Genomic DNA, 27,521 nt, shown 5'->3' with positions numbered 1-27,521 from the left:
GCAAGTTATAAATTTTTTGTAGCAATTGGCCACAGACACATTGTGGAAATGGTTACAGTGATACACTGTCGTACTATTTGTTTAAATTACTCTCTTTTCTTTTGCTGAGTCTTGGGATGAGATACTCCTTTCTGTGTAGTAATATCAATACACTGATTTCTGAATTGGGAAGCTGTCCAGCAGTGGTGAGTATCTGATGATTGAAAGGGACAAGTCCTATGTCCAATTAAAAAAAGAAACCACCTAAATCCACACCTACAACCCTGTTATTATGGTAGTAAAAGCCTGAACTAAAAAACCCCAAGCAAACAGAAAAACAAAAAAACTAAACTAACACTGAAACCAAAGCATCAACAGAAGAAATCGATGAAAAAGTGGCTACCAGAGATCCAGTCATGTTCAACCCAAACATATCAGCTTATCTGGATCTACTTATCTTTGGCCATCACTACCTGAACACCTTCCACCTGAAGTAGCTAGGAGTGTAGGGAGGTATTGTGAATTCCCGGAAGATCCATGGGTTTTCTGGAATTTTCCTGGACAGAGTGTCCAACAGTGGTAGTGGAGGGTAGTCCTGTGGTTGGTGTTCTTTCTTCAGTGTGCACAACAGTGCATTACATCTACTCCAAATCACAAAATCCTACGGTAATGTGACAAAATTGTATTGCAGCATGCATCCAGTGCAAACTCAATAAGGAGTAGCTCTGAAGGGCTAACACTGTTGCTTGCTTTTTTTTTCCTCTGTACATTCTTATTTTCCAGCACTTCTGCTTCTTACAGACTTCCAAGTTCCTTGGAGAAGAAACAATCAAACTGTCTTGACAATACAAAAAGAAGTAAGCTTTTCTGGCCCTGTCTATGTTTGTGTAACCCATGCATGTGTGATGCTGGGAAATGAAGCACTGAAACTAAGAATGTGAAACATTAATAATTCTTTTGGAGGAAATATTTTACTCATTTCATTAAAATAAACAACCAGTTATTCTAAAAGTATCTGTGGGATCTAGTGTGAACTTGAATATGAACAATCTGAGCTCTGTGCTTGGTAGTGCTGCTGACCCATGATGTGACTGTGGGGTAAGCTACTTAGCTACATACCCAAGTTGCACACACGCAAACACTGTCTGTCCGCTCTTCATATGTTTTGTTTATTAAGATTAATTATGAGCTGGTTTGAATTGCCTACATGCGTAAGCCAAAAATAGAGCCACACAATACTAACTGGGAATATTGTAACCTAAACATGTGTTAAGGATATGGGCATGAATACGGATGTACTTTTTAACCTACCAAAATAAGTTCAGGTTTCTAATTCATGGATAAAGGTAATCAACATGGCTGATGAAATTTCAGTCTCTGGAGAGAAATGTTCTTGTTTGTTGTTCAGAAAAATGTGGCAAATCAGCAAAGTGGATTCAGCAATTTATTTGTGTTTTCCTAATCTTGGAAGAGGATAATTCATGAAGAAATGAAAATTCATTTGTAAAGCTCCTGACTGTGGCTCTGGGTTAGGGATTACTGGTTTGGAGAATGCTAGGCAAGCTTACATGGTGCCCTGTAAAATCATATATGAAGTCTTAAAGCAGTAATAAAATACATGTTTTTCAAATTAGAACAGCAGACTGCTTCTACAGCAACACTTTTAAGTGCAGCAAGGGGTTCATACAAAAGCACTGCTAGAATGTGTGTTGCTTTTGATACCACCAGTGTATGGGTATTGGCAGTTTCAAGCAAAACAGTGTTCCTGGTGCATTCATCATGAATCCCTGAGCAAGAATTACCAAACAAAAGACCATAATTGAGTGTGTGACCCCACAGTCATTTGACATCTTCTTTCTTTTAGAACTGTTTGTCTTACTAATGAGTAGTTTCATGGGATTGGTCCTTATAAAACCTACCTGTAATATTTTGGTGCCGTTGAGAACATGGCAGAACAGCCTCTGGACATCAGTGAGTCTCAGGCTTTGTGCTAAAATGGGATTTTTAAAAGTACCTGCATGACCTTGTGTGACATTTTCTTGTGTGCATCCTAATACTTGGTTCAGCTCGTTCTGGTGGCACACTGCTTTCAGCCCCTTTTATAGCCATTCCTACATGACCAAACATGTTCATTCGGGAAATGAGAAGGCAGGTCTTTACAGCTGTCATGGGAGAAATTCAGAACAATAGATTAGGGGGGGAGAAAAGCCCCCAAACTACTGGACGTGGATCTGTGTGGTCATTTGAGCAATACTTTTAATTAGTTGTCCACTATACATTGTGTAAAGGACATTAGTTTATTCTCTACAGGGGAAGTTTTGTGTTCAGTCTACCTATTGTACACCACAGAAATTTTCCTCCCTGCTTTAGCTTACTTCTCCATCTGAAACAATGGGGCTGACAGGGCTTCTTTCACCCGTGTGGATGGTTTGAAGAAAAACGTGTAGAACATGAAGAACACACGAGCAGTAAGCAGTAAAAAAGACCTCACCTTTTAGGCCTCTTTTACTCTTTCCATCAGTACCCGAAGAGCTGTCAGGGAAGATGAAGCTTTTGGAAGCCTTTACGTTGTTATTCTGGGCTGGTTTGGAGCATGTAGAAAGCCCATGCTGGTCTGTCCACAGACACACACGCACACAGCTGTACCTCTAGTGGAAGTGTATTAGCCAGTGCCCCAGCTGGGGAGCAGTGGCCAGTGAGACAGGAGAAGCAACACACCTGGATCAGCAGTGGAGAGAACGACCCCTGATGAGGTTCAGGTGGGCCCTGGCAGTGGAGAATTGGCACTTCTGGTGCACATGATGGGCTAAGTGTCCTTTGGAGATGTGCACCGGTGGCTTGGGAGCTGTGTTACTGCAGGAATCTGCAGAAGGCGGCTGAGCCTCTGGCAGCTCCTGGCCTGCAGGCGAAGGAGGGGTGAGTATGTGCTCTGTGGGGTATGCACCTTCACACTGCTGTGTCTGTGTCAGAAGGGGTGTGTGTGGGACACGTGCAGTGGGTACTGTAATGGTAGGTGTTTCACAAGCCTGCATGTCTGCTCATGGCACCACCCGGCATTAAGTTAAAAGAGAAAATCTGGAAGCTGTCCCTAGGAGACCTAACCAAAGGTGGACAGGATTTGGTAACTCTTGTAACGAGGCATATTAAGTCTTGAATCTGTAACTACCTACATGCAAGACTTTTTTCTGTGCAGGGCTTTGACTCCTCTCAGGGCCTGCTATGGGACCTGGGAGGCCACGCCAGGGCTCTGTCACCACCTCATCCTCCTCTGGGGCACTGTTGCATGTGGCAAGTGAGAGTGAAATGAAAATGGTGAGTTTCTACTTTCCCTGCTTCAAAAGATGCTTTTGTTCATGTTCACCAACCTAAATTTGTATGGAAAAGTACAAGGTAGAAAAGACATTTCAAATGGATTACCTACAAGCTGCCATTTTCCTGTCGTAAGAGCTTGTTACTGTTAAGCGAACGTGTGCTAAAATCAAGCTAGAACAGTAGTGTGAAAACAGTGCTGTAGCTCGGCTTTGTGGGGGTATATTTTAACTGCCAGTATTTTATTCAGTTTCCTCCGTAACTGATTACAGCACTTAGTTGAAATCCTCACTGCTGGACCGGCACCGCAGCCTCTGGTGGGTGGGAGGCAGTCGGCAGCTGCCGCCAGCGAGCAGAGCTCCGTCTGCCACGCTCTGCAAGGGGGGATCACTCTGATTCACACCAGCTGAGACCCGCTTCATTAGCTGGCAGCCTTAAATGAAAGCAAAGGGAGGCTGTGTTTTTCCTAAATTGTTGGGGGGTTGTTTAATCCTTAAATTTAGACTAGAGATGGAACTTAAATGAAAGAGCTTTTCTTACATCAAACAATGAGCAGAACAGAAGCAAATGTTGAGTATATCCACAGTGATACCTGCCAAGGTCAAACAAGCTGATTGGGTTCACCTGCACTGTAACATCCTGATTTCTGTGTTGCACTGGATTTACTGTGGCAGAACTGCTATGGATCCTGTCTTTTTTTGAATGTCAAACTGTAGTTACATATGCAGAAATTGTATGGAAACCACAGTTTCTGTGTTTGTGTGTGTATATACATGCAAAATTTTTTGTATGGATAGATATATCTGTAAGTTTAATAGAGGAATTAAAATAGATATGACTTGCTGTGTTTTGTAGCTATAAGAAGCCTGATTACTTAGAGTATCTTTCTATCCTTGTGTGAAGTGAAACCTTGAGAAAGACTCTGCCTGCACATCCTTATCCTAACTTCTAAATGCAGAGTTAAAACTGCTTCATGAAAGGGAGTTACCTTAGTTGGACCTCCCTCTGAGAGGAAAGACGGGAAAAATATCTGTTGAATGCAAGATACCTTGTGTGCTGGAGAGGAAATACAAGTTTATAACCCTGCAGGCTCACTTTATCTAGAGTTGTCAGTTCCTAATGGAAGTCTCTTACGTGTTCAATTTGGGGCAGGCAGATGGTAAAGAAAAAGGTAATAGATTCTGTAAATTAACGTATTATCTTTCTTTGCCTTGCCTTCTGAAACTGTGAGCTTGTGAACTCTAAAGGGGTTACTGAGTCAGCAGGAGTCAACGTGTAGTCCATGAACCCCGTCTCTATCATGTTCCCAAAATATTGTATCTGCTTCCAGAGAGTCTGTGGCTGAAGGGGGAGGATGTGGAGGGAGAGCTTTATGTGTTCAGAGGTGGGGGTTTGTCTTTTGAGAGTGCTTTTTTTGTAAAGGATTGTGGTTTGCAGAGAAATGCTTGAGGAGGATTGCCTAATACCCCTCTGTGGTATGTTTGACTTACTTTGGTTTCCTGAACTCAGTACTCATTCACTGAAAAGTAAAGTAACTCCTATGGGAGTGGGGAGGGGAGAGAAATTTCAGACAAAATTGAAGCTGCCTTAGGTATAAAGTATGAGGAGACTGAAGCACATCCCTGAATGGCTCCTGCTGAGATGTTAATAACTGGTCCTCTCACCCCTATTACACTGAATCTCTTCCAGTTTTCTTGCCAAAACAAGTGGTATTTTCAGTCACACTCCAAGCAAGGAGAAGTCAAAATGTAACCTTAAACCAGTGAGCTTTAGAGGCAGCTTTGCAGGGGCTGTGAAGTGCTTTTTTTCTGCCAAGCAAATGGGCGGAACATTCAGCAGGAACCATGGGCCTTTCAGTAGGTTTGACCTGAGACAACTGGGGCCCAGTGGCCAAAAGGAAAAGTGTCCATAAAAATTAAGTCCCCAGCAGAGTACATCTCCAGGACTTCAGTTTCCGAGGGTTTTGGCAAACTCTGTTTTTCCGTGTTGATCTTCTGTGACTCCTCCTCTCTGGAGTTGGCTTTGATTTTTCTTCTGATTTTTCTGACACATGGCAGTCAAAAACAGACAAGTTTGGAACCTTAGTTTAGCATTTTATTTCTACACTGGTATTTTCATTACTATATACAGCCTCCAATATATTTAATGCTTAGTGCATACAGTATATACAATTGATGGAGAGTAATGCTGTTTACTGAGTTATTTGATCATACTTCTAATTACTTACCTATTTTATCAGACCTTCTCATCTCTAGGATCAGCTTTTGCAACTAAGTGAAGGATCTCTTTTTTCAGAGTCTCATAAAGGCTACAAAAATGCTTTTAGCACTAGAGATGTAGGAAATTGTAGTCGGGTAGTATTTAGCTCAATATATTAAAATAAAATACAGCTGATGTGAAAACTTGGGTACAAAGTAGCTCAATTGCTCAAATCCACATTTTCTTTCCTCCCATGACATAATAGATTTTCCAGTTGTTATTGACAGATTTCAGAAGGATTTATCTCATATTCAGAGACAGGTTGAGTAATTCTTGATATTACAGTCATCAGGGCAGCCTTAGAGAGAGGCTCATGGTCTTCCAGCACAGATTGAATTCTCTATTAGATTTTGCACATCACAGAACTCACAATTTCTAAACTGGCTGTAAACTTAAGGGATAGGAAGACCAACAGATTTTGTGGTGTAGGAGAGAAAACACTATTTCCATACGATGTTATCAGAATGACAATTTAGTAAAGAACTTACAAAAATCATATTCATGCCAGATTTAATATCTTTACTTCGAACTATATTTTTCTTACTAATTAATCCATTTCTCATGAAAGTAGCTTTAATGATTCCTTGGAACTGATTTGCAAAGAGGCATGTCCATCAGTTAAAAAAAAAAAAAATTATAAGTGCACTATGACTATGCTTCCCTTAAACAGAGATCACATGGCAGCCTGTAATTCTATCTTAATAAGAAGATAACCCTGCAAGGTCACATTTTGGGGAAACAGTGATGCTGGGTTGCTGCAGAGTCACCAGCCATGTGGTTCCCTCGCTTTGTGGAAGCCCCATCCATTGTTTCAGTTGTTGGAGTTCTTGTTAGTCACATTCAAGACAGTACTGCAAACATTAGAAGAGAAAGGGAGGAGAAACCCTGACATGCCAGGATTTTTGCTTTGGGTTTCAGCAGTTCCCATCTGTTGTTCGGCTGGGACAGTGGGACACTGAGGAGTCTCAGCAGTGCTGGGCAGCAGTTGCTGAAGTGCCTGGGGTACAGTGATTGTTCCAGGAACTCAATGTGTTGTTGATTCCACAATTAAACGCTATGGGATTTTAATTTGCTCTTTACTCATTTTTCATTTCCTTAATTTTTGGCATTCAGATGCAATTTTGCTGAAAAGATTGCCCCAGGACATGAACACTTTCCTGGAGCTGAAAGCTCAATTAGCAAAGCACTTTCCTAGCCTCTCCTCCTTAACACCCATCCCTTTCCCTAGGGAAAGGCTGAGCTTGCTGTGAGAGCTATGGCTCGAAATATGCACATAGGTTTCATAGTTACAGGAATCCCCAGCAAGAGGTTTGGTGAGGGTCTTGGCTGTGTCGATGTGCTGCTGTTACAATTAGCTCTTCTGTTTCTAGATTGGAGAGTGAAATGATGAGTCTGCTTATCTGCTGGGATCCCAGGCCTGCAAGGAACAGGGAGAATTAAGGTGTAGTTAATTAAGGGGGCTGTAGCCTTGGCTGTTAAAGCACCTAACATAGCATGTGTGTCTGCATTCTGTGATGTCTTCTCAGTTCATGGTCTAACCCTGGCAACAACCCCATTTATTGGAGAAACTGATATATCTGCCATTAGAAAATAAAGAGACTTGTCTGCCCCTAAGTCCCATCATTGCCCTTGGCTTAGATGTACGAGTGCTACCCTGAGTTGTTTTACATGTTTGCATTTTATCAGGCATTACCAGTAGTGTATAATTTAAGGAACTATATTTAACTGCTGGTGACTGTGAGTTGATCCCGAAAAAGGTGGTCAACTAAAATCGCCTTGTGTTTGGGAATTGGCCCCAGCGTTATTTACTAATTCCTGAAATGCAAGGGAGAAACAACGCAAACGGTGCATCTGTGTGGAAGATGTTTGGCAATATCATGTTTTCCTGCGATAACTCCTTATTATTCAATGATTAATTATTGCAAGGACTATGTCCAAATTCCTTTCTCTTCCTCCTGCAAAATTATGAAACTCAGCTGCAGTACTTGTATCTCTTTACATGAAAGCTTTTACAAAAGGATTATGGGCAGGCTGTTTTCCTCCTTTTACATGGGAATTAGGTGTCTAAGTGACTTCTGGGGGATATGGTCTTAAAAGCTTGAGAACTCCACCCTGAGTTGGAGCAGAAATATATTGGAAGCATCTGATAATTTTAGTACTCAGGCATAACCCAAAGTTTTGTCCTGCTAATATAATCCATCTTCTGTTACTATAAGGACCAGTTGTATTTCCTTAGTAACAAATACCCTTTCTCCACTCCCAGAAAGCTTAGACTTATTAGCAACATTCAGAACCAAGGAAACTTCAGATGACCCAACGCTGTAGTATCAAAATCTCTATGTAACTTGTTCCAAGACCACAGTGTTCAGTCCCACTGCACCATCAGGCTGCTTAATAAGATCCATGAGTCTTTTTCCAAAAGAGTAAAGTATATAATAAGCCATAAATCTGATCTTCTTTTTTATGCCGAAGGAAAAATGTATAAAAAAAGAATATTGATGATCTCATTATTCCTATCGTTTTTTCATTGATGGATTAGAGCAAAGCTTTTGCCACCAGAACAGAAGAGGTAGGCATCTCAGCTGTGAACTGTGACCGTGCAACAATGTTTGTTAAGAGTTTTCTTCTAACCAGCTTATATGGGCAAACTCTGCTACTTCTTGGAATGTTCTTATTAATAACTAAAACGCATGTTAGTTCTTTAATTGACCATGGATTAAGCTCTCCGCTATCATCTTGCTGACCAGACTGAACAGCAGGGAGATGTCTGGCTGCAGGTGAAGAATGCCCTTTGCTGGGAGATGCCAATGTCTCTTTTGAAGGAGACCAAGAGGCTCTATTTCTTATGTTTCTGTAACTGCCTTGCAACTGTATCTAGCTGAGATTGGTGGACTCCAACCCCGGCTTCGCTTTTAACAGCAGAATTATTTCTGACTTCTGCTGCTCATAACTCCATTTTTTCCTCCTCAGGGGTAACTGTGTGTGGAAACCTCTAATGCTGGGCTTCTAAAAGCTGATAGCCCCAGCATGACTGCAGGGTTATTGCTTTGCATCTGGCTGTGTATTTCTGCTGTGGAAAAAAGAGAACCTATAGGCTCTAATGTTGTAGAGTAGCCCAGCCTGAGTGAGATGTTTCAGCTGAGCCTTGGTCCTTGATTATCAAGGGTATGAGATATCATTGTGTCTCCAGATGCACCAGACTTGGAGCCAAAGATGGAGCGTGAGGCCTCTCTTGCTGGCCCATATCACTTCAGGCAAATGTGGTGCTCCCTCTTGTGCGGTCTCTATACCTGTCTCTCCTTGTTTGAACTCTTCCCTGGGGTTCAGGTGGGCAGGATCAAGGGTTGGACTCGATGATCTCGGAGGTCTTTCCCAACCCAATTGATTCTATGATTCTATGATTCTATAATATTGCCTCCTGAAGACAGTGTCCTGAGATAGATGAATGAATGTGTTTGGTTTTGTATGTGCAAATTTCTCAGCAGATTCACAGCCATAGAAGTAGATACCAAGTTCATGTTCCCAACTTTCCCAGACGTTTACCCTTTAGATACAAATGCTGAAAGAGCTGAGTCTGGTGTCACTGCAGCTAATTGGCCCACCTGCTCTCACTTGGTTTTCCTGTCAGTGCAGGATAGCTCTGTAGATGGCACAAACAATTCACCATAGGTATTGACAGCAATACAGGCATATCTGGATGAAATTCTAGGTACTATGCTACCTGGGAAACTACATTTTATATTCTGTTGTGGCCAAGGTTGTAGCTGGACAGTGAAAAGGAGAGGAATTTGCTAACTAGGAAGCAAATTGAAGCTTTCTAGGGGCTTAAACAGTTTACAGGATACTCCATTTTAATTGATATAAACCCTTCCAGCAAGGAGGCAGAAGGGGATTTACCAAGCTTGGAAATAATTAAAATCATGCTAAAACTTCCCTAACAGGTACTAAATGTGACATAGTGTGTGGTCTCCCTGACAGGGTTGCCTTTCCCTATAAATGGGAAAGTGCAACATCAGATGTTTCAATGCATGCACATAGATAAACAATTCTTTTATGGCATATTAAGAACAGTTTGGTTTATAGCTTTTTAGATGCATCTTAAAATCTTGTTCTATAATGACTTTAGCAGAGCTGTCCAATTTTCAAGATGTGCTTCTAAAGCAGGATGAGTTTTGTACCTGTTTTTTATTAACTATATTACAAGCTAAAAATAAATCAAGTTGCAGACAGCTGACAGCAATGTGGACCCTCAATGTGTTTCATTAAAAATAATAATAATTCTTGGGAGCATGGAGGCAGAGATCAAGCTCTTATTGTCTCGTGGAAGCTGTTTTGCTTGTCTGGGAGAGGAAAGTAACCTGACAGTCTTTGAAATTTATTGATATTCATTAAGATCACTGGACTTTGAATGGAGCTTTAGTTAATTATGAACTTTAACCCCATGTTTCAGTTTGTACCTGGACAAAATACATGGCTTTGTCATGCCCTGCAGCTTAATGGCAGAGAAGTTTTCTGGTAGCATGTTTGAAAGGATCCTGGGGTTTTATGTCAAAAGTTGACAACTGCAAGTGCTGAATTACAGTTAGGGTGGTCTAAATTTTTTTTTTTTTTTTAAATCAGCATAGAGATGTGGTGATTCTATCTAATTTCTTTTTTACTCACTCTTTTTTAATCTGAGTGCCTTTGTGAAGAATGGACTCAAACTGACTTGGGAGATAAACTTTTGATAGAGGAATTCATAGGACCTCTGCAGGAGTGCAAGCCAGTTACTGAGCACAGGTTGAGGGCCAGTACTTTGAAAGAAGCAATATAAAAAAATATAGTCTGGCCAAAGCTAGACAAAGGAAAAGAGGAGAACACTGGGATTTTTTTAATCTTTACTGTGTAAGCCTATGCTGCTACTGAAATTCATTTAACCAAAAGTTATATTTCACGGAAGTCTATCTATTCAAATAATGCTGCTATTTAGCAGTCAGAACTAAAAAGGCAATAAACTACATGCATTTAAGCTATAAACATGTCGTACCTCCTAATAAATTTGAAGACAATTTCTGTGCCGCAATTTAATCAAACTGGTTTTGGTGAACATCTGCAAACACATGTTTTTTTGCTTTGGATAGAAAAAAGCCTCTAAAAAATCTGAAGTAGAGTTTTGATAGCTGTTTTTGATAACTGACTAGAATGTTTCTGGAGACTGGGAAAGAAAGCCTTCTGCAAATGATTTTGACCGATATCTAGGAAAGGATGAGAGAGCAAAGGAGGGAAAAAAATAAAAAAAGGAACACAAAACAAAACCACAAACCAAACACTGGAAAGGAAAAGGTGGAGTTGTAATTTCTAATTATTTTTGAAGTGCTGCTCGGTGGTCTGAACTCCCCTGTCCATATTTGGGTTGGCATAAATTGTAATTTGTTTCCTGTCATTAAAATTTAACTTCCAATGAGCAGTAAATTAAAAAAAAAAAAGGCAATAAAATATAATGGCCAGACTAAGAACTTAGGTGTTTACAAACATGTTGCTCTATAGCTTTTCCTCTCTAGAAGCCTGACCACAGAGTTTGACTGAAGACATGCTGTGTATTGACCATTGCCTTGATATTTGGAAACATATGAAAATAGATAACAGTATTTTACAAGGAATTTGTTTTAAAAAAAACTGAGGAGGAAAGCCTAGATTCTTTGATTTATCACCATTACAATAAACACCGAATTCTGCGCTAAAACTCAGTGAGCAAACAGGGTGCTGTTTATTGTCCATGTCTTAAATTTCATGGCTGCTTCACCTACTGCTACGGGTAAGTTTGCTGCATGTAGTGCTTATTTGTTGCTACAAGTATCAAAGACACTGAGGTGATATTTAGAAGTTTAAAAGGATTGAAACCTTCTAAAGATGGGGGGTCATTTTCAACATTTGGTCACACCTGTGTACACTGGTCCCAGTGGTTCAGGAGAGGTTCTTTGTTAGAACCTTCACTTGTGAAGCATCCTGGACCAACCCTGCTCCTGCAGGTGAGCACACTCCTGGTTCCTGAAGTCAAGTAGGGAATTCCTCCCCCTCCCTCACCCCCCATTCTGTTTGTGCTGGCCCAGGTCTTCAGGGAGAGCCAGCAGTACATACGGTTCCTGTTAGCTGAGAAAACAGAAACATCTGGGAAAGACATGAATGACTTACTGACTCAGTTCAGCAGCAGGAAAGTCTCTTACAGTCTATTCTGGGCAAAGAGATCCTCTCTATTATGTGCTGAACCGGGGAGCAAATGCACATAAAATCACATAAAATACAGTTCAAAACAGCAGGAGGTGGGCAGTAATGGCTGTCTTATATGGCCTTTCCCTCTTTCTGCCTCTGGGTTTGCCTCCTAAAGAAAGTGAAGGGAAGGCTTTTCTCATCCAGTGAGAGTGAGGGACAGTGCTTAGGAAGAGTACTTCCTAGGGACAGCAGTGAGTTTCCCAGGGTGATGCCCATAAAGGTTTAACTTCAAGAGGGAAGGAAATTGAACCAGTGGTGAATATATTATTTGCTATGTGTTTACTGTAAAAATGCCTATAGTGTTGTGGGTAGTTATTGTTATTAATATGGAGATAGAATGACTAGATTGGTTCCAGGAGGCCCTGTTTGATCAGTGTGTTAGACCAGATGACTTCCAGAGGTTCCTTCCCATCTTGACCAGTTTGTAGTTCTGTGACCTCAGATAATTAAATTGGTTTAGACTGCAACATGACCTGGCTAAATCAGTGTCGCTGATTTCCTCAATCCCTAAGGAAATGTGTTCCACCAGTGTAATAGTATTGCTTTTTTTCCTAATCTAACTGCACCACCAAAGATGTTCAGAGCTTAAAATGTCTGTTTCTAAGCAGGACATACATAAATGTAGGTCTTTGGCATATGGCAAGTAGTAAGGGAGGGACACAGCACACCAATAACCTGCGTGGTAGGCATTTGGTATAAACATATTGTCTGTGCTCTCTCCTCAGGGGAGACAAAAGGGCAGATGAGATGAAATGCCCTCTGCAGGTGCATGTGTGTGCCATCAGTTAGAGCCTGTAGCCCCTAGGCTACCCTGGGGAGCTGTTGTACCTGTGGGTGGGACAAATTAGCATTAGAAGCTGCTTATGCTAACAATGGGATCAAACATTTCTTTCTATTTTCTCTGGCCTGTTATTTCTTCTTCTCTGATGTGTTCTCCTTCTCACTTCTCAACTGCCCTGATTTTCCCTATATTTGTTCCTCCATGCATACAGAATATTCTTTGCTATTGACCCTGAAGAACTATTGCTTCTGTCAGCATATGATCAAGCTTTGCTGGATTTCCCCAGAAGGCAGAAGGTACCTTTATTAGAAAAATAAAAATAAATACATAAGGCTTGAGTTCAGTGAAATAACTGTCTTTTGCCACCTAAAGTTATGTGTATTTCAGGGAAATATTTGAAGAAAAGAGATAGATGACAAATCCTCAGGAACAAACTTGTTCAAAATTACATGAAGACTTTGATTGTATATGAATGTAAGGGTGCAGGAAGCTGTGCTAACTGGATCTTTGCTAGGGAAAATGTTAGGGCTCTAATGACAATCCAGTCTGGTGGTTATGAAGAGTGCTAAAGAGGTCCAGTCACTTCATTAACTGTCTTTTCATAAGCCCTAGGAGAAAGCATCTGTCCTCTTGAGAGCTTAAGTTGTCTTTGGTGTCCAATCCTCATGCATCTCTTCTGCTTTCATGATTTCAACCATTCAGACAACTGATGGAGCGTGTATTTATTCCAAGAACTTCCCTAAGGTTTTCTATTCTGCTGTGCAGTTTTATGGCTTTATACCCAATAAAAACTACTGTATGTGCTTAACTCCGGGAACAGGCTAGAGCTATTTACTCAGGCAGAAAAGTATTGTATTAGGGTAAGAGATTGCTTGTGCAGATAAGAAAGGAATCTTGTTGGCCTTAAGTAAGGCATGAAGATATTTGAATAGTATTCTATAGTGAATACATTATGAGACTGATGTTTTGAATTCAGTCTCTGCTGAGGATTTCAAGGAAATTAGTACCTGATCCTTCAAATGCAGAGGACAATATTGTCAGTGTGCTGTAGATCTCTGTGCACAGATGCTAAATATCTTAGTCTTAATGCTATCAGGAGTAGGTTGTTGGTTTGTTGTTTTTTTTTTTTTTGTACAAGGTTTCAATTCAAGTATAATGTTACTGGAGGATCCGCCTTGTAATTCTGTGGGAACCTTCTTAGTTTAAATATTTATCTGCTGCAGATTTTTTTCTTCCTCTCCTTTATGGGAGTTCATCCTTGTTTAATTTTATTAAATATTATTTGTGGTGTTTCTGACCAAAACCCCATTGACTGATCTGCCCTCAGCTGTCTGTGGCACCGGTGCTCCTCACACACTTGGAAGATCAGGCTAGACAGGATGTTAGGCACGTGAGAGAAAGAATACTTATCTGAAGAAAGCTGGTGGAAAACACTTCTCTTTTGTTTCTGTGCCACCTGGAAGGGTTACCCAGAAAGCTTCCCTGCAGGGCATGTTTTTCTGGAGTGTAGGTACAGCTCTTTCTCACCTCTGCCAGAAACAGAGGGATGAACATAGTTATGTCTTGGAACAAGCTGAAGCATGACACTGTCCCAGCAGCTATACACATAAATGAAGGGAAGGAAAATGAGCTTTTTTACAATGAGACGAAGGTTCAGTTAGGAATCTCATTTTTTCATTAGGGTAATTATTGTGAAGTTGAGTTTAATTTCTGGTGGCACCTTCTTTTTTTGTTTCTTTTTTTTTTTTTAATTTGAATTGAGTTATTTAAATTTCCTGAACCACAAAAGATTAATAGCCTCACAATTTATGATTTTTCTCTGTAGAGTGAAAAAGTATAATTAAAAAGAAGATATACGGTTGGATTAAATTTTTGAACTGCAGCTTGGAAAATTTTCACAGACTACAAAGCATAAAAGAAGGTTGGGGTATTGTTTCATGTTATTCTGCAGATGATAGCAAAGCATACTTGCTTAGAGAAGTCAAGCTTTGTCTTAAACCTTGCTTTTGTACTGGGAACAAGGTGTCTCACTCCACATCTCCGCTTCTGTTATGATGAGTAGAATAGTCCAAATAAGTGGAGGGTGTACTGTTATTTTTAGCACAGAAAATGTGATTATATGAAGTCCCATTTGTTATCATGAGAGGATTAGAAGCCTGTTTCTGCATGATAACAGTTATGCTCTTACCAGAGCTCAGGCTGGGAGAAGGGAGATTGTGGAAATAAAATCTAGTTTTATAGAGCTGCCCTTGCCAACAAAAGGAGCCATCACTGAAAACATACCAATAATAGCAGAGATGGAACCCAGTTCTGGAGCATCCCGCAAAATACATGCTATTCCTTCCTTATGGTGTATTGAGCAAGCCTAGATACACCTGAAGATGTAACTGTGTAGCATGGGAATAGCTGACTGATGAAAACCTCTTCCTGCTCAGCTTGCTCGAATAAATGACACTGAACTGCTCTGAATGGACCCTCTAGGTCAGAAGTGTTTCTGTCTGGTGTAGTGTCTGCTTCTTCTACTACTCTCTCTGAATGTCAAGAGGAAAATTCCTCCAAAAGGTATTCAGACTGTTGCAGCTGGGCTGCCCCTCCCTGTTGTTCACAGATACTGGGGATGCTAAGATGAGGAGAATGACAGACTATCTATGACTTTCTGTTGTAGACTGGTTTTGTTTGCAAATCCTGCAGCCTGTATGGGACAGCCCAATCCTCACATTTAGTTCCTCAGCTCTTGTTTCTATGTTTGCAATGTAAAATCACCACCTCTTTTTTCCTGGAAATCAAAGACCCTCTGCAGTTTCTTCCGAGCTGGAATTTTCCTATGCTCTAGACACATATTTTCCTCTGCCAACTCTCAGCCACTCCAGCAAATGACTCCTATGTAGCTCTGCAGCTGATTTTATGAACTGTCAATGAGCCCCCCATGCATCTGCTCTCTTCCTTGCCTCTGCTCATGTTCAGTTGAAATGCCTCAGCATTCTGTATCTTCTGAGTTCACTGTATTGATGGATCAGTGTCCCCAGACATGCAGCACAGATCAAGAGTGTGGGGAGCTGAGAGACTCTTTTTTGATTTGGTTAGCTCTAGCTCTATGCTTTCAGGCTGGAGCAAGATCTGCTGTATTGAAGGACAGGGCAACACTAACCAAGCAAAGAGTTTTCTGGTTTGTGGAGCTATGTGAAAAGTTGGCAAAAAAATCTAAAAGGAGGGCTATCAAAGAATTGACTGCAACCATCTTAAATGCTCTAAGTTGTTTGTGACTAACGCTGAGTTTGCTTTTACCTGAAAGTTTAGAGACTTGGCCTGGTCTGAGTACAAGTGGCTGAAACATGGAAAAAGTCAGCTGCAAAAAGGCAGGATGGTAAACAACAAAGAAGATGTTGAAATTTGAATCCCCGTGTCCGTGTTGTGATGTATACCAAAATAACAACACCTTTCAGAATCCAGTCTTTCTCTTTATCCATGAAAAATTCCAGATCTACCTTCAGTGTTATCCCAAGCTGAATTTATGTGGGCATATGAGAGATCCGAGTAAAATTTAACTAAGTTGAAGATGCAGCAAAGGCAAATACTAACTGTTTGCTTTTCATGGCTAATTCCTCAACTTTTCTCAGGTAAAATGTGAGTTCCCAATTGCCTAGTCTCTGATTGCTCTGCCTGGATAATCTGAAACAACTTCCTACAGACAGACCTATGCATCATTGCCTGCCACTCACAAAAACACACTGGGTCTGTTGCAAAACTAATAGGAATTTGTCGTGAATTTGCATTCAGTTGCATTGTGCTGTGACTAGGCTGGTATACACAGATCCCAGACAGATAACCTCCCACACACACACCTTTATAGCAGTGCTTATTTCTCAAGTTTTGATGAGTCTTGTCCTTTATTGTTACAGTACTGTTATGTATTCAGCAGCTCTGAACTGAGTCCTGCTGAAGCCAGCAGGTTTCTATTAGGATCACAAGGAATGTAGTGGTACAGTTGACTAGTATAAACATATTCAGTATCAACTCTGCTAGCTCAGCCTACTCGCTTCCTCTCCTTGTTAGTTAGTGGGGTGGTCTGACTGCTACTGATTTTCCAAGATATATATGCTTATCTTAAGTTCTCCCTGAGTTTTCTGTTTGGGGGTTTTGTGGGCTTTTTCGCTTCTTTTGGTGGTTGTTTTGGTTTTTTAATCCCTTATCTCAACCTGAATGATGTTACTAAACTTCTGTGAGATGGACCAAGCATGTGTGCACGCATACACAGAGGAAGCAAGTGTGAGATGACATTTGGCTTTCCTGACCCATTGAAATTACTACAATGTGAATGTAAAGACTTTTAAAGGAAAAATCTTGAGTACAGCTGCTTCAGTACTCTGTGCTTTTTTTCATGAAGAAAGAACAACATGTATTTGTCTCGTATTGCTGTGATGACACCCAGTCACAGGTTGGCGAGAGAGGTAGTTGTTCTTGGCTTTTACCCAGGGAGGACACCTGCTCTGAATCAACGCTGCCCCACTGGTCAGCCCCAGCCAGGTATGCACTGCATGGGGTATCTCTGGACACTACACCTACTCCACAGGCCCTTAGCTATTTCTAGGAGGTCTTTATAGGTTGTATTCCACTTGTGCTCCTTCTAATTTCACCAACTCGACCTGAACTTGGGATCCTGCCCGCTTAGGGAGAAACTACAGCTGAAAATATCCCAAATCAGGAGGAAACTACTGGTCATCAGTCTTCCCAGTCTTCTGTCCCACCCAGCTCTTTTCCCCTTCCTTGGGGCTTGGGAAAATGTGAAGGCCATTTCTAAGATGCCTCTGAAGTAAGGAGGCTTGTGTAGCAGACTGAGAAAAGAAGACAAAGGAGTGGGAGGATGGGAGAGCTGCTGCATCATGAAGAAATGTTTTATATATGCAATAACAGCCACCCTTCACCACAGCTTTGCTTTCATTTTGTGAGAGACTGCTCTGCAAGTGTACATTAAGGCCTGTTTGGCCTGAGATTTCCATTCCTGACACTTCTGACTATACACCAAGGCTAAAAGAGCACAAATTGGTGCCAAGGACCAAGGTGGGGATCCAGTGGCAGGAGTATATACATGCCAGCACTAGGTATAGGATGGGAAAAGAGAAAGGAAAACTAGTCTGTGGGCTCAAAAATAGAGGAGGTGGAAGTCAACTGAAATGCCAGAGGGAAGAACATAGCATAGGAGATTGTGCAGGCTGAGGAGAGATTAACAGGTATTAGAACAAAGCAAAAGACATGGGGAGAATTCAGATCAATGCTGAGGCGAGCAGCAAGGAGCATGACAAAGTTAAGCACCGAGGGCAAGGTATGAATAAGCAGGCAGACCTGAGAAGCTGTAAGGGCAGCATGGAGAAAAACCTTAAAATCCAGAAATGGGAAGAGGTTGCTAAATATATCAACAAATATCTAAAATAATAATACTTTCCAAATCAGAAATAAAAATTTTGTTTAATTTGATGTTAGAAAGCCATACATAAACTAAGCAATGGTAGTGTAAGAATAATTTTATTTAGTATTTTGGTAACACAATGATACATCTCCGAATGACCATAGAAGTTAGCTCACTAAACTGCATACATTCTAAATAGGTGCTACTAAATTTGAGTATCTTCAAAGATTACAAAAGGCATTTATTTGACCAAAAGCTATATAGTGTGTAACCGCCTGACTGACATGAGCAGTGTGTATGGATGTTGCATTAGTAGCCAATGCAAAGTTAAAGCTTTTGGAAGAGTATCAAATTGTAGAAGCTGTTTTTACTAAAATATGAATTTGTGATCCTTGCATTAGAATAACTATTCAATTGTAGGTTACATCCTTTATTTTTTTTTAATATCAATACTTACAAAGGTACAAGAGAAATTGTCTTGCTAGCATTTGATCTAATGTAGATCTCCATAGGAAAATCCTAAGTATCTTAAAAGCTTTTCACAGATATAGGCTAAGTTCTGGGATATCACAAACTTGTACATAATTCAGAAAAACACCTGAGGTTACTCCTTGTGTATGTAGCAGAAAGCTTTTTTTAACTATAAAAAAAAGATGATAGATGCCATATGAAGTCAGAGACTTTAAGCAGGTACATTACTCTGTGGGGTTACAGAGCAGTACTTTTAGGCTTGACTCAGGTTTTTAAAATCAGTAGTGAAGCTAAGATCTGGATTGTGTCATTAACCTAGCTCTTCCCAATGTTAGTATGAGTTCAGTCACTGCTGCCAACGTGACTAAGACTGGCCATCTATTAAAAGACACAGTGCAAATCCTTACTTGCTTAGCAGAGCTACTTTACTGTGTAGCATTGTACCCTTATTTTTCTAGCCCTATTAATACCTTATTTAGTACTCAGCTGAACATAGCAAGTCACGTGAGGTACTCTCATTTCAGATTGATTTCATATGTAATTGAAGGTGATTTGCAATGCCTGCCCAACACTTTTCAAATCAGGCATATACATTGGATTGTTTGCTTTTTAGAGAAATATGTGCAGCTTTGTGTATACAAATATTAGCCAGAGGTTTAAGGCTATAAAGTTTCACACGTTTTTTACTTTCAAATAATAGGTTAGGTGGTTTTTTAAAATTTTATGAACTTTGCCTCACTAATATTTTAAAAGTACTCTTTCTTCAGTTAATGGGTACATTAATTAGGACATGTAACGCTACATTTCCTTCTGAGACTTTGTTCCAAGCCAAGTGTACTAAAAGTACACAGTTAATTTTCAGATATACCATTTAACTAAACCTACTAGAATGACTAGTGAACACGGGTTTTATTTGCTGTATGCTTTACTTGAGACTTGTGGTATGAATGTTTGAATATAAACCCCCCATATTCTCACCTCTAAATTCTTTGGCCAATGTGGTTTTTACTGGACTTATGTGCTTATTATGTGATACTCTTTCCTAGATAAATAAAAAGTTCAACTATACTTTTATCAATCTAATTCAAATATCTATTTTGTTCATGAACATGCTAATGAACATATTAGCATATGATTTGTATCTCACTTGCCATTCAGTGGCATAGAAATTCTGATCTTTCAAAACTTAGTGAAAAGTTACTGTAGTAGGACATTCTGTTCATGTTCATATAAAACATAAATTTTATTTTCAACTGTGCTTATAAGGAAGGCTTTTATTTTTTTAGTCATTAATGTAAACACTTTGGAATGCTGAAGGCTAGACATTACATTGTCATTTTACCAAAAATCACTTGAACACTTATTATTGAGGCATTAATGGACATCCCAGCAGTCACAACAGAGGAGCATGGCAGTTTCCAGTAAAGGGAATTCAGAGGCAGGCTGCAGTGTTCTAAACAACCCTTTTTTTTTTTAATTTTTCTTTTCCTTTTTTTTTAATAAGAAATTTCACTTTGGGATGCGGAGTCACTGAAGGCAAACCTAGAGTTAAGGCATAGCACATGGAGAAATAGCAAGGATTGTAGAGAGAGTTCCTGGAGGTGCCCCAACCAGTCAGTAGATAAAAAGCACTTTACAATGGCAACTTCTGTGAACAAGCTAGAAAAGAAAAGGTTTACTTTCAAATTGCATATGTTTTATTATTTAATATATTAAATTGTTCCCCTGGCTCTCCTTCTAGAACTAAAAAGAGGACTGAATTATACCTTGTGCAGCTTTCCTTCCTGCTCTTACAACTTGTAATATTGGCTATGTTCCAAAAAGATCACCAGAACAAACTGTAAGTCATATAAGTCTAAAAAGAGAAAGAGGGATTATCTGTAGATGCAAGGTTTATTGTTTAGGCATTTGCTGACAGCTGATTTTCATTGGCTACTTTCTCTGCTTGCAGTCTTTGGACAGCCTGATCAAGCAAATCCATAGTATCTCTCAGTGTAACATTCAAGGTAAATGGCTTAGGTTTAATGGTCAGCCCATAGGTAAAGTCCATTTTAGGGTCCTCATTTGGATTAGCAGTAAAATTGCACTGATGCACCAGTATAGAGGTAAAGAGAAAGAGCTGCACCTTGGATAACTCCTCTCCAATACACCGACGTTTTCCTAACGAGAAAATCATCACACTACTAGTAAGATCTTTATTGATGAATCCATTCTCATCCAGGAATCTTGTTGGATCAAAATCCTCAGGGTTGGACCATTTTGCTGGATCATGATTCACTGACCACTGATTTACAAAAATGACAGTGTCCTTGGGAATGAGGTAGCCCATTATGAAGGTGTTGGTCGTGGTGGCATGTGGGATAGTAACAGGCACAAAGCTGCTGAAACGCATGGATTCGTACAAGAAAGCCATGATGTAGGGCAAGTGAGGCTGATCTTCAACACATGGCAGACGGTCTCTTCCGACAATCCTATCCACTTCTTCTTGCATTTTAGCCTGCACTTTCGGATACCTGTCATTTAAAGCAAGATGTGTCTATGTACATAACACGTTCAAAGGATTTTCTTACAAATAATTCTCGCTGTAAACATTTTTCACAGATCTTAACCCCTACCCTAAATAATGAAGTTTGAACAAAGTTTAAATATATTACAGGAACATGCAGACCTCAATGGAAAACTTTGAGAGAAAAATCCAAACTTCCCATCCAATGGTGTAATTTCAGATTTGCTCAGTTTTCACTTTAATATCACACGTAACTGATTCTCAACATAAAAAGTGAACCTAACCTAAAGTGTGCTTAAACTGAATATTTTGATCCAATTTTGAAAATTCATTCTAAAACTAAAATTACTTGTGTCTTCTAAGTATTGTGTTTTCCATGGGTATGAGAGTTTTGTTTTCCAGCTCTTTATGTGACTTTTAAAAGTTAACATGGAGTTTGATATTACTAGACATATTGCGTACATATGATAGCCTGTGGGTTTTTAAACTGAAAAAAAAAATCCCAATTGTTAAATTGTCAGAATGGCTTTATGATCATCCCACTTTAAGTTTGAGTACACTTTTTTCTAATTAATATCAAAATATAGTTTCGTTATAATATATTTTAAGAAGACTGTCTTGAAATCTGGACAGTTTGGAAGACTACACAGTAACCAAACAAGATCAAAATGTTAATACATCTTCTGCTTGTCTAAAAGCATGCACTCCTCCCAGGAGCCTTTATTTGCTTTAAGTATACAAGTTTGGCTTCTCCATCCTTGCCTTTTCCTCCTGCAGCAGATCTGCATGTTAAATGCTGGGCAAACATAAGAAATGGGGAGAAACCCAAAAGTTATGTGAACACTGGGCATCACACCCTTAGCTTGAAGTCAAATATTTGCCTGTTTTTCATGAAGCGACTGAGTAGATAATGTTTGCACAAGCCCACAAATTATGCAGGTGATGAAAAAAAAAAAAAAAAAGCCAGTCTCGTGGCGCCTTCTATTAAACCACGTCCCCTAGCAGAGTTTTCCCCCTGGAAGTGCTGGTGCCAGGGCAGTGCACCCGCCGGCTGCCCAAGGGGTCTGCCTTCCCCAGTCACGCAATGGCAAGGAAGGCACACGCAATGGCAGATCAACATAATAGCGGGTTTTGTAAACCGGTGCACGAACTCTTTATCGTGCTTAATCAGTTGTTATCCTGTTCCTATGATCTCCTTGATCTTGACCTGGTAAAATCTGTTACTTTCAGGTTTTATTCGGCTGCCTTTCTGCCAGCCTCGCTTTATGCCCGACGGCCTGAATAGGGTGGGTTTGTGTCGGATTTTATTTTTTTTTTATATTTTCTTATCTCTTTCTGGCAGCTTTCCCAGAGCTTCCGTGTTAGTTAATCGGGACTCGCTAAGGCACCGGCACCGCACGGGCTGGCGCTGCCCGGTCCCGCAGACCCTCGACCCGCCGGCGGGTCCCCGGCGGCGTCGCGATCCCGGTGCTGCCCAGACCAGATGGTCCAGGCGCTGGCTCGGGCCAACCGCTCCCGCCTCAGGAGCCTTCCCAGGGGAGCGGTTTAAGCGGGGCTCCCCCGGGACTGCCGGGCGCTCGCACCGCGACGCCCCAGACGGGCTCCCGTGTCCCTCCCAAGGGTAGGTGGGGCGCCCCGCTGTGGTGCCACCTCCGCCAGCACCTACCTGATGAGAAAGATGAGGAGCCACTGCAGGGCCGTGGAGAGGGTGTCCTGGCTGGCGCCGAAGATGTCGGTGACGGTGGCGGGCACGTGCTCCAGCTGCAGCCGCGGCTGCTCCCGCTGCAGGTGGATGAAGGCGTCCATCATGTCGCGGGGGGCGGCCCCCGGGCGCAGGCTGCGCTGGTGCTGCAGGAACTTGCCGCGGACGAAGCCGTAAAAGTCGCGGTTGAGGTCGCGGAAGGCGCGGTAGGCGGCGCGGATGGGGCTGGGGAAGCGCTGGAGCCAGGGCAGCGCGTCCACCAGGCTGCCGGCGCCCACCGCCCGCCCGAACTGCTCGTTGCGCCCCACGATGCGCAGGAACTCGCCGTCGCCGTGGCTGTAGCGGCGGCCGAAGCACAGGGCGCTCATCACGTTGGCCACGGCCACCACCAGGACGCGCGAGGGGTCGAGGAAGGCGCCGCCGGCGCTGCCCCGCACCAGCAGCGCCACCAGAGCCCGCGCCTCGCCCACCAGGTGCCGCTCGAGCAGGCGGCGGGTGGCGGGGCTGCCCGTGGAGAAGGCGCGCACCGTGGCGTGCGCCGCCCGCCGGTGCAGCTTCCACAGCTCCGAGTAGCCGCCGAAGGCCAGGCTGAGCCCGCCCGACACCAGCTGGAAGGACGGGAAGGGCGGGCGGCCGGCGAAGGCGGCCCCCTGGCGGACGAGGGCCTGGCGGATGGCGCGCTCCCCGTTCAGCACCACCACGGGCCAGCGCCCCAGGCGCAGCTGGAACACGGCGCCGTAGGTGCTGGCCAGGCGGGCGAAGGAGAGGTGCGGAGCGCTGCCCAGCTGCGCCGCGTTGCCGATCAGGGGCCAGGGGAAAGGGCCCGGCGGCGCCCGGCTCTGGCCCTGCCGCCGGCGCTGCTGCTGCTGCAGGAGGAACTTGCCCAGTTGGATGGCGGCGAGCAGGCAGAGCAGAAGCAGGAGGGACCTTTGCAAGGGGGGGATGCTGCCCAGGGCTTCCCCGAGCCTTTCGAGGGCCATGCTGCAAGGGAAGGGGAAAGGTCAGCGGGCAGCGTCCCCGCAGGAGGGCTGGGAGGCTTCCCGTCGCCCGCGGGCAAGGGGAAGCCCGGACGGGGCGCGCTGGCGTGGCGGAGGGGAGCGCCGGCAGCCGTCCAGGTGCTCGGAGTTGAGCTGCGTCCTCGCTGTGAGCTCCTCGTGTGCCTAAAGCCCGCCCAGATCTTGTGCGAAAAACAAGGGATAATGGACAACGAAGTGGCAAGCGCTCAATAAGGAATCGAAGTCATATTTGGCGGCGAGGCCGCTATTCTCTCCCCCCCGCCACCCCGGACAGGGAAAGTTCGCAGCGAGGGATCCAACAGGTCACAGCTGAGAGAGGCAGAGAGGAAGGCAGGAGGATGCTCTCGCCTGCCGAGCCTCCGCAGACGCTGGCAGGCGCTGCACATGGCTCCCCCCGGCGAAAGAACCACTGTGAGAAACGGGTTACCCGCCCTGCCATCGGAGCTTCTCTCTGCTCTGGAGAGGAAACCTCCGCGGCGGTCACGGAGCCCACTCCATCCCGAGCCCTTACCTCCTCCCGGACCTTCGTGCCCGTCGCGGCAGCGCAGGCTGGCGGTCGGCCGCCCCGGGGATGGGCTGCGGAGGATGCCTGAGACTCGGCGTGGCAGCGCTGACTGGTCCCGCTTCCCATCCCCGTGCCCGGGGACCGCCCGCTCCTACCGTTTGCTCCAGCCTTTCAGAAGCAGCGCGGGGAAGAAGGAGTGAAATAAACGGCCACCTCGGGCTCCTGTAGCAGAACTGACCTGTTGCACGCTGCTTCCATTGGAGACCTTGGGGAGGATGGAGAGAAGCTGGGCAGCCGGCGGCAGCCCTGGGACGAGAGTGGCGACGGCGGCGTTCAGATCCAAGCCTTTGGGAAATTCATTAGGAGCCCCGGTACCTGTCACCCGGAGCTTGGCAGGTCACGTGCAGGCAAATGCCAATTGCACCCCATCCCAGCGCAGAGTTATTATCACCTTCCCAGCGTTTTAACCCTCCGGAGCTCGTCCCACCGGCAGCCACCCGCCCGGTGCAGCCCCGGGGGCCGGGTGCGAGCGGGGCTGCTGCCGCCCCCTCCCTCTCTCCCTCCCGCCCGCCTGCTGGGCTGCGGGGAACGGGACGGGGCCAGCCCAACCCGCTGCAGGGAGCGAAGGCGAGCAGCTCAGAGGGCGCGGGGGGGACGGCCCGCTGCTCCCAGACTGAGCCGGAGCCGAAGCCGCCGCCTCTGGGCGTCTGGCATTGGCACTCCCGGTTTTAAACCCGCCGGCATCCGCGGTGCGGTACGGTGCGGGCGGGACGCGGGCGGCCCCACTGGCAAATCGCCGCTGCCTGGCCCGTCCCCTGGCTTGAGGGGTCGTAGCTATTTGCCAGCTGCCCTTGGGCCTTAGCCAAGTGGAGCGGCTGAGTCGCGGACGCTTTTATAGCCGGGGCCAAAAGTTTTAGCGGAGGAGGTGCCGGGAGGGGAGCGGGGTGGCGGGCGGGCTCGCAGCCCTCGCTGTCGGGAGGCGAAGTCTCGGCTGCATCTTAGGGGCTGAGGAAGCCGGAGAGCTTCCCCTCCTCCGCCTGTCGCCTCCCCGTTGCGTGCGGAGTTAGCATTGCGTGAGCCGGGGCTGGAAAGCCTCCAGCCATCTCCTCCCCGGGCCCCTACCCCTCCTCGCAATACCTGACACCGGCTCGAGGGGAATGAGGCTGGGAAGCGCCGGGCAGCTCGCCCCCCGGCCGGCCCCGCTGCCCTCCGGCCTCGCCCCCGCCCTGCACTCGCTGCTCTCCCACTTACTGCGCTTTTTCACTCTTAAATCTGGCGCCTCCGCCCGAACCGGGAGGGCTGGCGAGAGGCGAGCGGGTGAGGCGCTCCAAGCCCCCACGGGCCTTTCGGCGCCCCGGGGGAGCCGGGCTGTAAAACCCCCAGACATCAAGGAAATTGTTCCCCAAGAAATCAGAATGCTCTTGCTTTGTTGGCGTCATTTTTGCAGTATCAAGAAAAAAAACTGAAAATACAACATTTATTTCAACTGCTTTACAGTCACATCATGAGAAGAAAATACGATGTTTTGGTAGCATTTAGGGATTAGACAAAATTAGATGCTGGGAGTTAGCCCAGCTCAGTGTGTGAACCCAGTCCTGGACAGGCTGCTACTGCTTCTGTCTTAGCTAAGTGTAATCCTGGCTGTTGTCACCGTCCCAGGCTCTTCCAGTCGGTGATACTACCTGTTGCTCAGACTAGCATCGGCCATATCTCTCTGTGTGCCTTGGAGCTTCTTCCTGTCATTGGCAAGTGACAGAGGTGTCAAAACCACTTTTTCTGAGCAGTGATAGAAAAAGTGAGCTTCCCTCTTCCCAGCCCTACCTCTGGGGTGAGCTGGAAGGATCCTGCAGACATCTCAGCACATAGTCCAGTGTCAGAGAGGAGCAAAGACAGATCCATCTCTATGGCACTAAGGCTAAGGCAAGAGATACTTGGAGAGATACTAGGCTGTTTAAACTTATCAGAAGGTTTAAACCAAATTTCACAACGTATAACCACTCACCTGTGGAAAAGTGTCCTGTCCCACTGTGATGGCCTCCTTCATCTCTCTTATGTCAAAGAAGAGACATGGGCTTCTCCTGGCAAAGTGTTCTGGGCACTGGAACTGATCCAAGGTAAGGAATACCTTGGATCAGTTACCTGAGCTCTAGACTATAGTGCTGGGCGTTTGCCATTGCTAGCAGGGAAATTTGCCCCTTTCATGGTGACTGTGGTAATAAGTTGCCTAAACTCCAGGCATTACAGGTGTTGTTAGTAAGTCCCTAAATCCTTTCTTCGGTTCAGCAATTGAACTAGTTGTATTGCAGGGGATTGCTTCCTGGCTGCTAGCAGGCAGTACAGAGAAAGGAACATATTTCCACTATCACGGACCTGCAAACTCACAGTTTAAGGCATGAGCCCAGGAATTCTAATTTCTGGTACTTTTTTTTTTTAATGCTGTAAGAAAATATTAACTATTTTTTATTTCACTTCTCTTTCGTCTTCAGGAGTTTTGTCGCTATTAGACAGGAAAGAGAGAAAACCTATTTTAGATATTTTCTTCTATGGTGACAGTACCACCTGATCCCCCTCTACAATTTACGGTTTTAACTTACTATTGCTTTTATTACAACCTGAGTATTATTTTGACTGTACACAGTGAATGTTCATCCAATTTTCTAGGGTCTGATTCCATGTGACCTTGCTTAGTCCCTTGCAATCAAGCATAGCTTGAGTGAAGTGTTTTATCACACCAATGAATTAGTGTACAAAAATTAAGGCAATGGCTGATTTGGCTCTTGGTCTCTGCCATATTCCACAAATTGCCCTCCTGCCTACCTCTTTATTTATTCTTCTCACCTCTTTTGTTCATAGAAGTACAGAAGTTCAGAATTGCTCTTAAAGAATGCATGTTCTTTTTTTCTCAGTTCTGGGGACTTAATTGAGATGCAGGTCCTACTGAAGCCAGTCCCAAATTCCTGAGTCAGTTAGTTTTGTTAGGCACTGAAGACTGAATCACTGAAAATGTATGCCACCTAAAATGAATTATTTCTGAGGTCTAGAAAACCCTACTTGATGTAATATAGGGAAGAGAAAAGGAGTTGAAGGGCTACAAGTGAGTGAGTTTGGGATTAAGGGAAAGGAATTCAAGCTTCATCTCTTAAAAATCTTGATTGATTTGATAGGAATGACAGATGTAGGGGGCTGGCAGAGTTTATGGGGGCAGCAGTACCTCTGTGGCTCTGAATGAAGGTGCTTTGTGCATGTGGACAAGAGTCCTTGTGGAGGTAAAGGTTTGATAAAGGAGGACGAATTGCACAACCCGGAGAGTCTTCATTTGCCCTTCGAGAGGAAATTTTTG

General features: G+C 43.9%; 1 protein-coding gene across 1 annotated transcript; it reads right to left on the bottom strand.

Annotated features, from left to right (window-relative positions):
• Positions 1-19,955: 19,955 nt before the first annotated feature.
• On the bottom strand, positions 19,956-24,663 carry LOC108493315 (cytochrome P450 1B1). The gene is made up of 3 exons (XM_017806590.1): positions 24,420-24,663; positions 22,625-23,641; positions 19,956-20,965 (listed from the first exon to the last, which is right to left on the bottom strand). The coding sequence occupies exons 1-3, from the start codon at positions 24,437-24,439 to the stop codon at positions 20,353-20,355; spliced, it is 1,650 nt and encodes a 549-aa protein (XP_017662079.1). The 5' UTR covers positions 24,440-24,663; the 3' UTR covers positions 19,956-20,352.
• Positions 24,664-27,521: the final 2,858 nt, after the last annotated feature.

Source organism: Lepidothrix coronata, unplaced genomic scaffold, assembly GCF_001604755.1.
Source record: "Lepidothrix coronata isolate B3197 unplaced genomic scaffold, Lepidothrix_coronata-1.0 Scaffold16, whole genome shotgun sequence".
In the NCBI taxonomy this organism is placed as follows: domain Eukaryota; kingdom Metazoa; phylum Chordata; class Aves; order Passeriformes; family Pipridae; genus Lepidothrix; species Lepidothrix coronata.
Note: the sequence above shows the minus strand (reverse complement) of the source record. Positions and strands in the feature narration are given on the sequence as shown.